The sequence below is a fragment of the Xyrauchen texanus genome, chromosome 33 (assembly GCF_025860055.1).
Source record: "Xyrauchen texanus isolate HMW12.3.18 chromosome 33, RBS_HiC_50CHRs, whole genome shotgun sequence".
NCBI lineage: Eukaryota > Metazoa > Chordata > Actinopteri > Cypriniformes > Catostomidae > Xyrauchen > Xyrauchen texanus.
This window is the reverse complement of record NC_068308.1, coordinates 8,847,921-8,863,321: the sequence shown is the minus strand read 5'-3', so window position 1 is coordinate 8,863,321 and position 15,401 is coordinate 8,847,921. Positions and strand designations below refer to the sequence as shown.

At 40.6% G+C, this 15,401-nt stretch overlaps 1 protein-coding gene across 1 annotated transcript in view; it reads right to left on the bottom strand.

Annotated features, from left to right (window-relative positions):
• LOC127627230 (protocadherin-15-like) overlaps positions 1-14,339 on the bottom strand; it is a 505,252-nt gene extending 490,913 nt beyond the window's left edge. The window contains exon 1 of the mRNA XM_052103574.1: positions 13,962-14,339. Coding sequence (XP_051959534.1) covers positions 13,962-14,339 — 378 coding nt within the window. The remainder of the gene's footprint in view (positions 1-13,961) is intronic.
• Positions 14,340-15,401: the final 1,062 nt, after the last annotated feature.

Here is a 15,401-nt window from a genome sequence, read left to right as displayed (position 1 = left end):
CCATTGGCTGGTATATATTCAAATTTCACTAACCAGTGAATGAGTAGTAAATAGGTTCAGCGGCTTGTTGAGACTAAAAGTTTCGTTTGACTTGTTCTGTGTAATGAGTGTCCAAAGACGAGATCCATGCAATCCATTTGTCATTCAATAATGTCTCTTTTAATACCCTTTCTGTTCTTTACAATAAGTTGTTTATAACATAATAATAATTTTAATCAAACATAGTATGAATGTGTTAAAGAAGCTATTCAATTTCACTCTCGTTAATACACGCAAAAACACTTCTGTGAGATGCTCTGCCACTATTCTTAAAGAGACATTACTGTATTAGCACTTGGTCTATATATCAATGTACTTGTAAATAGTACAAATTATGCATGTAAACAATAAACATGTACCAAAGTATAAGTATGAAATAAAATATATGCAATTTCAAGACATTCGTTTATATTTATAAATGGAGAATATGGATTTGTATATTGTTAAAAAGATGAAATGTGACCAAAATTATGAAAAACTAATGATAAAATAAAATTATTAAAATTAATATTTTCAGAATATACCAAGTTAGAAGGTCACCTATATAATTAACAGCATTAGCTGAGGGAGAATCTATTTTATATGTGAGAAACATTGGCATTAAACTGAAATATACACATATGAATCAGAATCGAATTGAGTCGAATCAAAATTGGAATCAAATCCAGTTGAAATCTTGTGAATCGGAATCGAAAATGGGAAATCTGTATCAATACCAGCCCTAGTCCTTATTATTTTTTATTATACAGTAACCATTTAAAAATTAAAAATAAAAAAAGCAATAATGAACTTATGGCCATGCTATATTGTGAATGTAGTCACTCTATTGTGCAATGTGTAAGATTATTTTTACAATATAACATTTCATTCATTATTAATTCATTATTACATATATCAACATAAGGCAAATAAATAAAAATCTTATCTAACCTGTTTATGAAAAACAAAGGATCATGCGTTCTTAATATCTTAATTGGAAAGCGGTGTGTTGTTGTCAAAACTAATCTGTTTATCTCAGCTCTGTTGTCCTTGGAATATTAATACATAATTGCAGACTAAATTACACTTAAATCAGTCAACAAATTAAGAAAGTGCACACACTGAAACTATCACAGAGCATAAAACGTAGGCCTATATGCATTTCAATTCAATTTGAGAAATAAAACAACGTGGAGCTTGTGTTATTGTGAGTATCATAACTCTGTGAGATCAGCATGTGGCAATGCTGAATGCTTGTCTTCATTATGTTTATCTAAGAAATGCAATAATGTACCTGCTTTATAATACTATTAAACTTACAATCAATACATGTACACTCCATCTCGCCACATTTGAAAAATGACCACTTTTACACTTTTACAAGGTTTTTAGTGAAATTAAAACAACAAAACAAAAGTGTATAAATAAATAATGGATGTTTCAGTGCATTCTAGACAGTTTCAAAACTGAAAATATGAATTGCTGTGCCAAGCATGCAAATACTTGCTCATCCTTCAAAAAGACACGAGCAATCTCTCTGTACCGTTTTGGAAGCGCATCCATTTATTTGCACTGTCCCAAGAGTCTCTCAGACAGTTTACTGTCGCCCCATTATGACAAACCAACAAAGAGACAATCCTTAACGTAACTCTAAAAAACAATGTTATTCAGCGTTCTGACACTTGACACAACATTTCCATAATTTCTTCTACAGAAACTGAAATCTTAGCAGAGGACCATGGGATTGTTCAAAATGATAGCTTTTTTAGGACAGCTGTAAACAAGGACGTTTTTTCTTAATTTGTGTAATCAATCAAGACCCCATAAATAGTTTGATAAGAGAAGTTTTCTTTCCTGTGTTGACAGTTGGGCGGGACATTGCGAAGGTCTTTTGAAATGTCCCTGAGTGCGAGAGGAGTCATCAGTTGTTTTAGTTAATTTTCCCAGAAGAGAAAGACTGTACAATTTAAATGCTTATATCTGCTAAACAATTTGCATACATTTAAATGCATATATATGCCCCAAAATGCAGTGTTGAGGAAGCTACTTTGAAACTGTAGCTTTCTAAGCTACAAGCTACTCATAACTTAAAGTACAACAACAGTCAGGTTATCTTTTAAAAAAGTAGTTAGCTATTGACCAAGTTATTTGAAGTAAAACTATGGTAGCCACAAAATTAACCATGGTTACTTCAGTCATGGTTACTACAATATTACTATAGTAAAACCATGGTTACTATAAGGATACCATAATATTAATATAGTAAAACCATATTTAATTGAATAAAAAACCTGGTTCCCTTTCAAGTCAGTCACTTCTAAGCTGCGTCAGTTCGCTGATGATTTGGGTATCTCAGCAGGAATAACCGATCTCTTAAACTATTTAGAATCATGGCAATTTTAATTTGCCATGATTTTAATTTTAATGCCAATTATATATGTGGCGAAATACAGTGCTTTCTAATCAGAATTTTCTCCTTGGGTGGATAGTCTGTCTGCTCCCTGTGGTGCTCTGATGATCCTCTTTCACTGGTGCTTCACCGTTGTGACTGCACTTCGACAGCGCATTAATTATTTCTTCTCCTGTGTGCAGAGAGACAAGCCGTCATTTCACTGCTTCACCAGCAAGTGGATTATTTTCTGTTGTGCCTCAATGGAAGCGTATCTTCAAATTATTTAAGCGTATTCACAAACGCTACTACATTTATTGTGTTTGTGTGTATAACTACTGTACACAAGCATAAAAGATCCATTTTCTAAACAACGTCTTTTTCAAGATGACATTTTGCAAATGTTTTCCACAATGTGAGCGATGTATCCCTCTGTCTGATGGGCACGAGAATAGCTTTTTCTGCCAAGGTCAAGCCCATGCGTAGGCAGCGCTCAGTGAGATGTTTTGCGTTTACTGTGAATGCATGAGACTCAAGAGGATTCGCTCTCGGGTCACCCTCTTTCTTAGACATGATGCCGGTCCCCTCCCCTTCCACAATACTCCATCTGTCGCTCTCGACGGACCACAAAAGGGATGCGTCTGAGGGTGAGATTTTAAGCTTGGAGTGGTTGAGGAGGGATTTCACTAGTGCAAGTCTCACATGCCTCCTCACCATTCGAGAGTGCGGGGATTTGCTTATTGCCATTTGACGTTTAACATAAAGCTTATTTATATAGTAAAATGTTGGAAATATGTTTATCGTTGTCCTCAAATTATCTGATCCCTCCATCTGTTCCAGTTATGGAGGGATTCAGGTGAGCGGATCCACAATATCTTTGGCACCTACGCTATATTAATATGACTCTTTGTCATAGTTACAGATTCACATAGGTTGGATGGCATGTGAGCGAGATCATGCGCTAGAAAAGTTGTACCTGAAATGCTCACCCAAGCGGAAAAACGATGTACTGTTGCCAGACATCGATTACAGAAATTCACCTAAATGCAGTTGATGCCAAACTCAATTAAATCATATTAACAGAAATTAAACCATAACTGTATATTTTAATGTTTTTCTCAAACAAAACAATGTGAAAATCCACTTAAATCATATTACCCCACATTTTTGACATACACAATATACACATTATCTCAGATAATAATTTATCTGACAACATGTATTAAATACCTAGCTAACTCAACCGCTCCATTCAATACATTACATTTCATAACATAATGAGTTTAAGCAGCAGTTGGCGGTTGTCAATTACAATGGATGAACCAGAAACGATAGAATCGCTAAGTTTAAATCAGTTTACCAGGAGATAATCTGTTAAACACGAGTGGTTAGCTGGCTGCCCAGTCTTACAAACGCTTTTCTGCTGGCCCTGTCTACTCTTTGGATATGACTAGAAGACCCCCTGGACAACAGTTGGGTATGACAATATTAATCATTTGCAATGGCCATGATAATGCCATATTGTTAAATACACTCACCTAAAGGATTATTAGGAACACCTGTTCAATTTCTCATTAATGCAATTATCTAATCAACCAATCACCTGGCAGTTGCTTCAATGCATTTAGGGGTGTGGTCCTGGTCAGGACAATCTCCTGAACTCCAAACTGAATGTCAGAATGGGAAAGAAAGGTGATTTAAGCAATTTTGAGCGTGGCATGGTTGTTGGTGCCAGACGGGCCGGTCTGAGTATTTCACAATCTGCTCAGTTACTGGGATTTTCACGCACAACCATTTCTAGGGTTTACAAAGAATGGTGTGAAAAGGAAAAACATCCAGTATGCGGCAGTCCTGTGGGCAAAAATGCCTTGTTGATGCTAGAGGTCAGAGGAGAATGGGCCGACTGATTCAAGCTGATAGAAGAGCAAATTTGCCTGAAATAACCACTCGTTACAACCGAGGTATGCAGCAAAGCATTTGTGAAGCCACAACACGCACAACCTTGAGGCGGATGGGCTACAACAGCAGAAGACCCCACCGGGTACCACTCATCTCCACTACAAATAGGAAAAAGAGGCTACAATTTGCAAGAGCTCACCAAAATTGGACAGTTGAAGACTGGAAAAATGTTGCCTGGTCTGATGAGTCTCAATTTCTGTTGAGACATTCAGATGGTAGAGTCAGAATTTGGCGTAAACAGAATGAGAACATGGATCCATCATGCCTTGTTACCACTGTGCAGGCTGGTGGTGGTGGTGTAATGATGTGGGGGATGTTTTCTTGGCACACTTTAGGCCCCTTAGTGCCAATTGGGCATCGTTTAAATGCCACGGCCTACCTGAGCATTGTTTCTGACCATGTCCATCCCTTTATGGCCACCATGTACCCATCCTCTGATGGCTACTTCCAGCAGGATAATGCACCATGTCACCAAGGTCGAATCATTTCAAATTGGTTTCTTGAACATGACAATGAGTTCACTGTACTAAAATGGCCCCCACAGTCACCAGATCTCAACCCAATAGAGCATCTTTGGGATGTGGTGGAACGGGAGCTTCGTGCCCTGGATGTGCATCCCACAAATCTCCATCAACTGCAAGATGCTGTCTTATCAATATGGGCCAACATTTCTAAAGAATGCTTTCAGCACCTCGTTGAATCAATGCCACGTAGAATTAAGGCAGTTCTGAAGGCGAAAGGGGGTCAAACACAGTATTAGTATGGTGTTCCTAATAATCCTTTAGGTGAGTGTATATGGATAAAGGTCACTGCATCCTTGAGCAAGGCACTTAACTCAAGGTTGCTCCAGGGGGATTGTCCTTGTAATAACTGCATTGTAAGTCGCTTTGGATACAAGCATCAGCCAAATGTATAAATGTAAATATAAATAAAGCATGAGCGTGCACCAACACATATTCACAGTTTAGTTACACTTAAACCATATGGCAGTGCACGCATAAACCATCAAGTGAATAAAGGCACCCGGATAGTGACAGAGCAACACAATTAACATATTAAAAAGACCAGGGATGGGCTTAAAAGTCTAATAGTTGTTGTCATCTACCTTGGGACACAGGATCAGGCATTCCAGACAACTGTGGGAATTATGTGGAGCGTGTTAACTTGCTTCGAAAATATGATGACAAACTAACACATCACTTTGAGACCTGCACAGTTTTCTCTGGCCTGTCAAGTCACATTCAAAATGACCTGATCTAAGTAGTGGGAAATGTGTTGATAAATGAAATAAAAGCCGAAATCAAAGATGCCCCCTTTGTGGCCATACTTATGGATGAGATGACAGATGCTTCAAACTTCACCCAGCTGTCAACAGTTTGGAGGTTTTCTGATGTGAGCGCTGACTTATCAGCCTATAGCAGAATGCGGCTCCAAGCTTTTTTGGCCAAAAATATGATACCAATTCTTTCATGTCCGGTGAGGTAAATGGCTTGCAGGTGAAAGTTCGGGAACAATACCCCTGTGCAAGTTTTGTGCATTGCTGTGCTCATGTTCTCAATTTAGTGTTTTCACAAGCATGCAGCTCTCTGAAGGACTGCAAGTTTTTTTTTTCTATCAGGATGGCCTATCCTCCTTCAACACCTCGGCAAAGCGCACTCAGACCTTAGACAGCATCGTGAGAAGGCAATACCCCAAAGTTTACTTTACATGACAGAACTACATGTCTCCTTTAGTCAACACGGCAGAAGAGAAATGCAAATCCTTGATTGAGCACTTTGACGAGATAGTGAACAACCCATTGGCCTGGGACGAGAGAACCATTCGGTCAGCAGGGGGATTTTTGCATTATTTTTAAGATTCCAAATGTATTTTTCTATTGGAGCTTTTTCCAACGTTTTCTCTCTTACAGACGTGCCTTTCAACATCCTCTAATCAAAGGGCTCTGACATTGGTATTTGAGTGAGGTAAATAAAGAAAACAGACAAGCACTTGCAAAGACAACAAGGAGAGCTTGATTGTGTGTATGCACTAGTAGAGGAACTTCTTGACTCCTCAAAGAGGAACAGAGGTGCTGACAAAAAATAAAAATATTAAAATCTTTATTTAAAAATGTTGGCCCCTTTCGGATTTCCATATGGAAAAGAGGCTTTCCACCCTGGAGAAGATGGAGTTTCTTAGACAGTTTCAGAGTATGACAAGACCTTTCCAGGAACCACATTCAACTCTTTAAAAGAAACATACACACATGTTTTCGATGATGTCCTTATGTGTAGCGAGCTGAAAGAATTATATGCATCTCCAGAGCTTGCAAAGAGAAATGTTGCTGAGTTAACTTTGTTCATGCATTCAACTGGCATGGCCCAAATGTACAAACTGTGCGAGTTGTTTCTAATGGTGCCATCTCCTACTGTATCAATAGAGAGAACATTTTCAGGATTGAAAAGACTTTCTAACATGTGACAAGATGTGCAGATTGACTGTCTCAAAACCACTAAGTAGTGGGAATTGGGCATTCCAAATTTGGAGAAAAGGGGATAAAAAAAAGTTCTAAAAAACTTGATATAGTCACAGAGAATATTGATACAGTCTTATCTAGTACTCTAGATAGTGTTGTGCCCTTTGATTAAAGGAATTTAAAGAGAAAGTCCCCACACCGTGGTACATTGACAAGACTCATGTTCTCAAGAGAGCTGCTCGAAAAATGGAGCACAAGAGGAAGAGTACAAAATTAGAGGTGTTTTGTGGTGCCTGGAAGGATAGTGTCTCTAGCTACAGACAGGCTCTTAAAGCTGCCAGGTCTGCAAATTTGAGCATACTCATAGAAAATAATCACAACAATCATAGTTGTTCATTCAGAACTGAGGCTCAATTGACAAGGAACAAATCTTTGACTGAAGTAGTAATGACTTTATACATTTCTTTACCAATAAAAATGAAATCATCAGAAACAAAATTGGAATTAAGCAGCCATCTAACACAGCACAAGAGAAGACAGTGTCTCATATTTCTATGTGTCTATATATTTGCAAGCATCCAACTTGTAATTTGACTGGACCTGCCCAGTGACAGATGTACCCCCTTCCTAAAGGTTTGCCGTTTATGGTTTAGATCTGGAAGTTGGGTTCACATGGCCATCTTTGGAGATGGAGCTGGTTGCAGAGCGCGTCGGAAATGAAGTTACCGGCTGACCCGGAGTCGAGAAGTGCGGGTAATACGAATTAAAAAACAGAAGCAGTAAGCGACACATTAGTTAAAAGAGGGGAGAAACAATTCCTAGGAGTGTGTAAGTGACTCACCAGTGGGCGAGGAGTTTGAATGGGACATCCAGAGATGACGTGTCCCTTTTTACCACAGTACAAGCACAACATCTGGGTTAGCCGGCATTGGCGTTCTGCAGGGGACAGTCGGAAAGCATCCAACTGCATTACTTCACTGTCTGGTTCTGTGGTATGGGTTGAGTGGTGTTTCGAGGAGACAGGCGGGAGCTGTGAAGTGGGCAACTCATCAAGGCAGGACCTCATTCTATTTGCCACTCTGATGGAGAGCTGGATGAAGTACTCGATCCCCATGGCATCATCAAAGGAAGAAAGATGCAACCGCAACCTTGGCTCAAGTCCCAGGCGGTAAGTAGTTAGGAGTGATGGTTCATTCCATCCGCTGGAAGCGGCCAGGGTGCGGAATTTAAGGGCTTACTCATTGATTGTGCTCTTACCCTGATGGAGGTTATATAGTTGTTCACAGGTCGAAGTAACCGGGTGTCCGAAAACCTCATGGAAATGTTGGGTAAAACTATCAAGGGATTGAGTTATTGTGCTATTTTGATCCCAGAGAGGTTGTGCCCATTGCAGAGCTTGTCCAGTCCAACAAAGAGATTAGAACCCGGAGAACCTGGAGGTTGTGTTTATTGAGAACAAAACAAACTAAACAAAGGCAGGGAAGAACTTGGGGAATCATCAATGGAGTGATGGAGCAGGAGCCAGGATAAGAGAGCAAGGGAATGTCTTCAGGGAGTAACCAGCAGTAGCAGGTAAGCAAGTCTGTATTTTTAGTCGAGACCAGACGAATAGTGAAAGGAGGATTGGGCTTTTATGTCACGGAGCTGATTGATGCAGTTACGAGGGACAGGTGCAGATGATCAGTACTCAGGGGAGAGGGATTGTAGAGTATAAGTGCTGGGAGTGTCCGGTAGATCTGTGACACCTAATGCTTGAATCAAAAAATCTAAATATTCATGTTTGATATAATTTAAAAGAAACCTACTATAGTCCAAATCCCACAGCTGTAAATTTTTCATAACAAAGATTTTTTTTTTCTTTAGAGAAATAATGTTTCTATGGTGGAATGTGTATCAAAGGTGTCCTCAATGTTAATTACTTTCAAGGCGTCACCTCCTGTGTCACTGAATCAATTAATAATAAAAAAAAAACATTTTTGTGTATGTTTTGAAAATGTTTTTATTAAAATTCAGGTATGTTTCGTAAATATTTTATAATGTATGTTAATGAAATTGGTATCCCCTTGAAATGACTGAACCAATAATGTAAGTTTGTATCCTACCTGGCAAAGAAATTGTTCATTTAGTTTATTCTGGTTTCTCTTGAACTCATTATTACCAGTAAATTAAAATTAATATGATGTTACAACAAGCATATAAGAGGATAAGAATTATTACTATGGACCATGAATGTGAGCAAATCCTCAGGTACATTCAGTCACTGACGGGCTGGTTTGAGTATTTCTGTAACAGATCTCCTGGGATTTTCACACAAAATAGTCTGTAGAATTCCCTCAGAATGGTGCTAAAACAAAAAACATCTAGTGAGCAGCAGTTCTGTGGACAGAACTGCATTGTTGATGTGAGAGGTCAATAGAGAATGGTCAGACTGGTTCGAACTCTACGGTAACTCAGTTAACCACTCTTTACAATAGTGGTGAGAAGAATAGCGTCTCTGGATGCACAAAAGGAATGTCCATCTCCAAACAAAGGCTCTCTCACTGATCGTTGAATCACAGGGCACAAATTGCCCTATTTGCATCAAAGTGCATTCAACCAGAGGCATGGCCTCTTCACGGTGTGTCCTTACAGGACATATGTTTGGCAGAAGAATGGTCCTCACAAAACACGGTCACGAGATTTTATAACCTGAATGTGGCATCCATCACCTCACAAGTCCCAAGATTATAATCAACACAGCCACCTAATTATACAGCTCTGGAAAAAAATTAAGACTCTGGATTTACTATTTATAGGTATGTGTTTGAGTAAATTGAACAGTTTTGTTTTATCCTATAAAGAACTGACAACATTCTCTTTCACATTGCTGTTGGGTGACTTTATTGAAAATAATTCTGGCCCAAAAATTCAAGCAGCTCAAGAAATTTACATTGTGAAAACTGGCCGTGAGTTTGATGCGATTAACCTCACTTACAAATCACAGGCCGCTAATTGGCCCATTGGTGTCAAAGCGCATTCAACCAGATACATGGCCTCTTCATGGCCGTGGACAAATAGTGTGTCCAAACAGGACATATGTTTGGCAGCAGGATGGTCCTCACAAAACAAGTTCACAAGATTTTATAAACTGGACATGGCATCCATCTCCTCACAAGTCCTCCCTGTATAGAGCACTTCTTACATTCAAGCGGGTGAGCCCTTATTACGGGTGGGCTACCGACTATAATCAACACAGCTACCTAATTATATATGCTGTTGAACTGCCTCTTTAAAAGTCTAAAGCACTCCCATAAGAAATAAAACCTACTTTTCCAACCTTTTTGAGATAGGGTTAATAATACATAATGTGTATATCTACATGGTTCAAATAGACCCAGACTACATTAATTTCCATCTGGGGTTTCAACAAGGTCGTGTGAAGGACACTCCCCATAGTGCTTACAGCAATGTCTCGTTCACTTCATCTCAGGGAACTGAGGTTACATATGTAGCTGGAGATGATTTCAGAGAATTAATAAAAAAATAAATAAAACAAATTAAAAGTAAAAAAAATAAAAAAAAACACACTTGGAGATATTGCAATTTTAATTTGTGCACTGCATGTTTCTGTAATGATATGTTAGATGGTATTGAATGGGAGCATTTTTACACAAAAGAGTATGAGTAAAAGTATGTGAGTGATGTATTTGAACCGATACCGGTATCGGGACATCCCTAAGGTAAAGTTTGTTATATTTTGATATTCATGTGATCTCAATATGAGTTGACATTCACGAATGTGCACTCAGCACCTTATGTAGAATATGCCAGCCTTTTCTCTGAGACTGATATCTGAGTCTCCATCTCATGTGTATATATCACTTTAAACATGTTTTTCAAAATGATGATTATACTATTACCATTCATTTATATTTAAAGGTGTAACAATTAGCAAAAAAACAAAAACAATGCCACAAAAAAACAAATTGAAATTTGTATGAGATCTTTTAACACAAAAAGAAAATGAAGACAAAAAGCTATTTTAGCAAACAAAGTATCACTGTTGGTTTTTAGACTTTAAGATTGTGGGGTGTGCAAAATATTCCAAATATTGAGAACCACAGAGGACATAAGCCAGCCACGCTAACTGGGTTTAAAGCAAATCACTCTTCTCATGAACTCTATTGTAACCCGAACACACACACACACACAAGACGAGACAGTCACAATGTAAGTCAAATCTGCTTTATTAGATAAAAAGCAGGCGAAGGTACAGTAGGGAAAATCCAGAGGGAGAATGGTCGAGGTAAGCGTAGGGTCGAGAGCCGGGAAAATCAGGATATTACAAAAGGGCAAATCTACAATAGAGTGGTCAAGGAAAGCAAGGGGTCAAAGCCGGGGTAATCAGAATAAACGCAGTAATCTAACAAGTAGAATAAACAGGGGGAGCTAGGGGAACACTAGTGCTGGCAAAGTGAAGGGGTAACTAAACAATAACCAACCAGAGTGAGATGAATGTGCTGTGGTATTTAAAGAGGTGAGTGCAGGTGTAAACAATAATGTGGTGATTGGGACGAGTGCAGGTGGAATCAATTGGGAGCGGGCATGTGAGCCCGCGGGGAGAGATTGCGTGCGAGCGGGAGAGCTCGAGGAATCAAAACGAGCCTGAACGCTCGCAGGCTCAGAACGAGCGTGCACGTTCGTGAGATCGGGGCGAACCGAAGGGCGGGGTTCGTTACATCTATCTCCACACCAGTCAACATGAAATTGCATTTCTCATTTTGGCTTGAATAGGAACTGAAAAATTTTATTAAAATCTGGGCTATGGTTTATATGGTTTGTTATGGCCTGAAAATCGTGTTGTAACATTGCACCTTGCACTTGGCAGAGCAACCGTTGTGGAGGGAGAAAGCACTGCAGACTGGCTTTCATTCATAGCAAATAAAGCATTGCCAGCAATTCAGAGATCAAAGGGGGAAGACGCTGGAGGTTCTTTCTTTGTAAATAAAAAAACCTTCATGGAAGCATGTGGGCTTGTCTTTTGATATATTTGATTAATGAACCCAGTTACATGTTGTTAGCATAACCGTCCCTGGATTTGTGAGCTGAGCTACTGGATGATTGACATAAACCTGGGCAGGTGGCCAGTAAATCTCACAGTTAAGAAAAAAAATAAAAAACTTGTTAACATGTTAATAGGAAACCTATGAGGATCACTGAAGAAATTTATGAAAACGGGTGTTTGAAGTGAACAGGAAATCAAAATTGACCCTATTTACTTTTTTGTAAGTTCCTTGTCATGCAAAATTAAACGCATGTCTTCTAAACACACATGTATGCTGTTTCTTTATATTCTGCATGCATCCACCTGTATTCATGGAGCTGGCAAGATATTTGTATTTGATGCGATATCGAATAAATACTTTTTCAATGCTTGAATAGTCCTTTCATTTTTATAGACTTAAAAATGCATTTTAAATGATTCTCAGTGATTAAATACTGTATCTATAGAGGAAAACAAGAACAGAAATAATGTCTTTGTATTAAAGGCCAAGTATAGCTCTATCAATTAATGTGCCTCCTGATTTCTCTGTGCATTAGATGGTGATTTCCCAAAGATATACATAAACTAGTAACATTACCGAGCAAACACAAACGTTTACTCGTGCACGTGGGAAAGTGTTCTTGTTATGCAAACGTTTTCATGCTCACGCAAAACATTTTTTGGTAACACTTTACAATAATGTTCCTTTTGTTAACATTAGTAAATGCATTAGGTAACATGAACAAACAATTAACAAAATATTTGTTCAATCATTTATTAATCTATGTTAATATTAGTTAATACATTTAAAATTGTTCAGTTGCATTATATGTAATGTGTTAATACACATAGTGCATTAACTAATGTTATCTAATAAAATCATTGATTATAAATATGTATTAGTAGATGTTGAAAGTAACTTTATCTAAGATTAATAAATGCTTAAGAAATATTGTTCATTGTTAACTAATGTTAACTAATGTTGTTAAATGGAACCTCATTGTTAAGTGTTACCCATTTTTCAATTTTTTATTTCACATCTAAATGTCACGTGGCACCAGTTTAGTTTCACGTTCACATCTCAAGGTGTAGATTAATACTAAAAATTACTTAAATATTGATCTGTTTCTTACCCACACCTATCATATTACTTCTGAAGATATGGATTTAACCACTGAAGCCTTTCATGTTTCTGGCCAAAATTCAATTGTAGTGAAAGACTATCAGAGCTGAGATATTCTTCTAAAAATCTTCATTTCTGCATGGGCTTGTTTTCTGCAGAACAATCTGCATGTCTGTTTACTCTGCTAAGAAAGAGAGAATGCTCTCTTACAAGAACGGAGAGAATAATGCGTTTGTCAAGATGAAACAAGATGCAGTTCCCTGTCTGTCGCTCACTCGACATTGTGTTGATGTATTGACACTAGGGGTTCAATCTTGAGATATCCCCAATATCCCTTGCCCCCATGGAAGAGTGGAATTTGTATGCAGGTGTGTTGCATTTGCACACATAAAAGGAGATGGCATGCACCACTCATTCAGATAATTTCTTTGGAGCCGAACAGATGTGTGTTTGTCCCTACTACCTTAAGCTTAAGCTGCTGGATTTTACCTCGCATGGTCGAGTGTTGTGCTTCCCCTGGGCGCTTCATCGGCTGAGTTCACGGGTGCTCAAAGAGTATATTCAAAAGAGGATATTTCCTCTTAGGTAGAGCACAGGATGAGGTGGATGCTGAGATGGAAGCTGTGCTTGCCTGGGCAGCTGCAAACATCGGGTTAAAGTGGAACCCTCCACCCTGCCCTGAGCATTCACGGCTGGATGATTGGTTTCTGGGCTCGGAGCGCATCTCACGGCTGTGCCCCACCCTGGTGCCTTTCTTCCTGGAAGTGCACGATGAGCTAACGAAGTTGTGGAAGGCACCATTTTTTGCCTGTACAGGCTTCGCCCACTCTGACTATGCTCGATGGCGGAGCGGCTAAGGGATATGTCGAGCTTTCCCAGGTAAAACGCGCTGTAGTGGTGCACTTATGCCAGTAGGGCGCAGCCACCTGGGCCAGCACACTCGCGACAGCCAGGAGCTGGAAGTATTTCCGGCCAATCAGGCGAATGCAAGTACCTCCCATTCCATCGTTCTACACTGAGAGACAGCCGCCGCAGAGTCCTCTGACCCATGTTTAGTGCCCACACCAGCCACGGCCAACAAGCTAGCGGCCACGCCTGACACGGCCAATGAGCCAGCGCCCACGACTGCCACAGTCAACTTGCCAGTTCCTGAAGCCTCATCCATCCCAGAGCCAGCGCTTGAAGCCTTTATTGCCCCAGAACCAGTGCCTGAAGCCTCGGCTGTCCCAGTGCCATCATCCTCTGTCATGATGGCCACTCCAACAGCAGTGCTCCCAGCTGGCCGGAAGAGGAGGAGAATGGCTCCCGCTCCCCAGTTGCTGCCAGCGCTCCCAGCCACGGATGCTGTTCCCCTGCCACTCCCAGTGCCCATGACCACAGAGGCTGTTCCCCAGTCGCTGCCATCACTTCCGGCCATGGAGGCCATTCCCCAGTTGCTGCCTGTACTCACAGCCACAAAGGCTGTTTCCACATCACTTCCAGTGCCCATGACCACGGAGGCCATTCCCTAGTCACTGTCTGCGCTACCGGCCATGGAGGCCATTCCCCAATTACTGCCAGCGCTCCCGACCAAGTGCACCTAAACAAAAGGATTAGCATATAGATGTGTTTTGGTCCTGCCTCTGCATACAGCATGACAAATCATGATTATTAATCTAAATTAATAGATTTTACATAAAATACTTTATTCAAAATACTATTAATAATCATTTTATATTTCATTAATAATCTGCCCCTAGAGCTTCCTACGGCTCCACCTCCCACAGCTCTGCCTCCAGAGCCTCACAACGTGCCGCCCCCTGAGCCTCTAGAGCTTTCCATGGTTCTGCCTCTCACAGCTCCGCCTCCTGAGGCCCCTGAGCCTCCCAAGCCTCCCTCAGCTCCGCCTCCTGAGTCTTCCTTGGCTCCGCCTCCTGAGCCTCCCTCAGCTTCGTCTCCAGAGCCTCCCCCAGCTCCGCCTCCTGAACCTGTCTCTGTCCTGTGGCCACCTCCCAGGCCTCCTGGACCTGTCCCTGTCCTGTGGCCGCCTCCCAGGCCTCCTGAACCTGTCCCTGTCCTGTGGCCACCTCCCAGGCCCCCTGAACCTACCTCCCAGGCCTCCTAAACCTATCCCTGTCTTGTGGCCGCCTCCCAGGCCTCCTGAACCTGTCCCTGCCCCTTGGACTGCCTTCTTGCCCTCTGTGCCCCCTTGGACTGCCTTCTTGCCCTCTGTGCCCCCTTGGACTGCCTTCTTGCCCTCTGTGCTCCCTTGGTCTGTCTGTTTGCCCCTTGTGCTCCCTTGGTCTGTCTGTTTGCCCCTTGTGTACCTGCTTTTGTCTATTAGCCTCCCCTTCACTCCTTGGACGATTTTGTTATTTTTGGGTTTGTTTTCTGGATCGTCTGGAATCCGATCCTTTTGAGGGGGGGTTATGTCACTATCCCCTGTTGTCTGCCC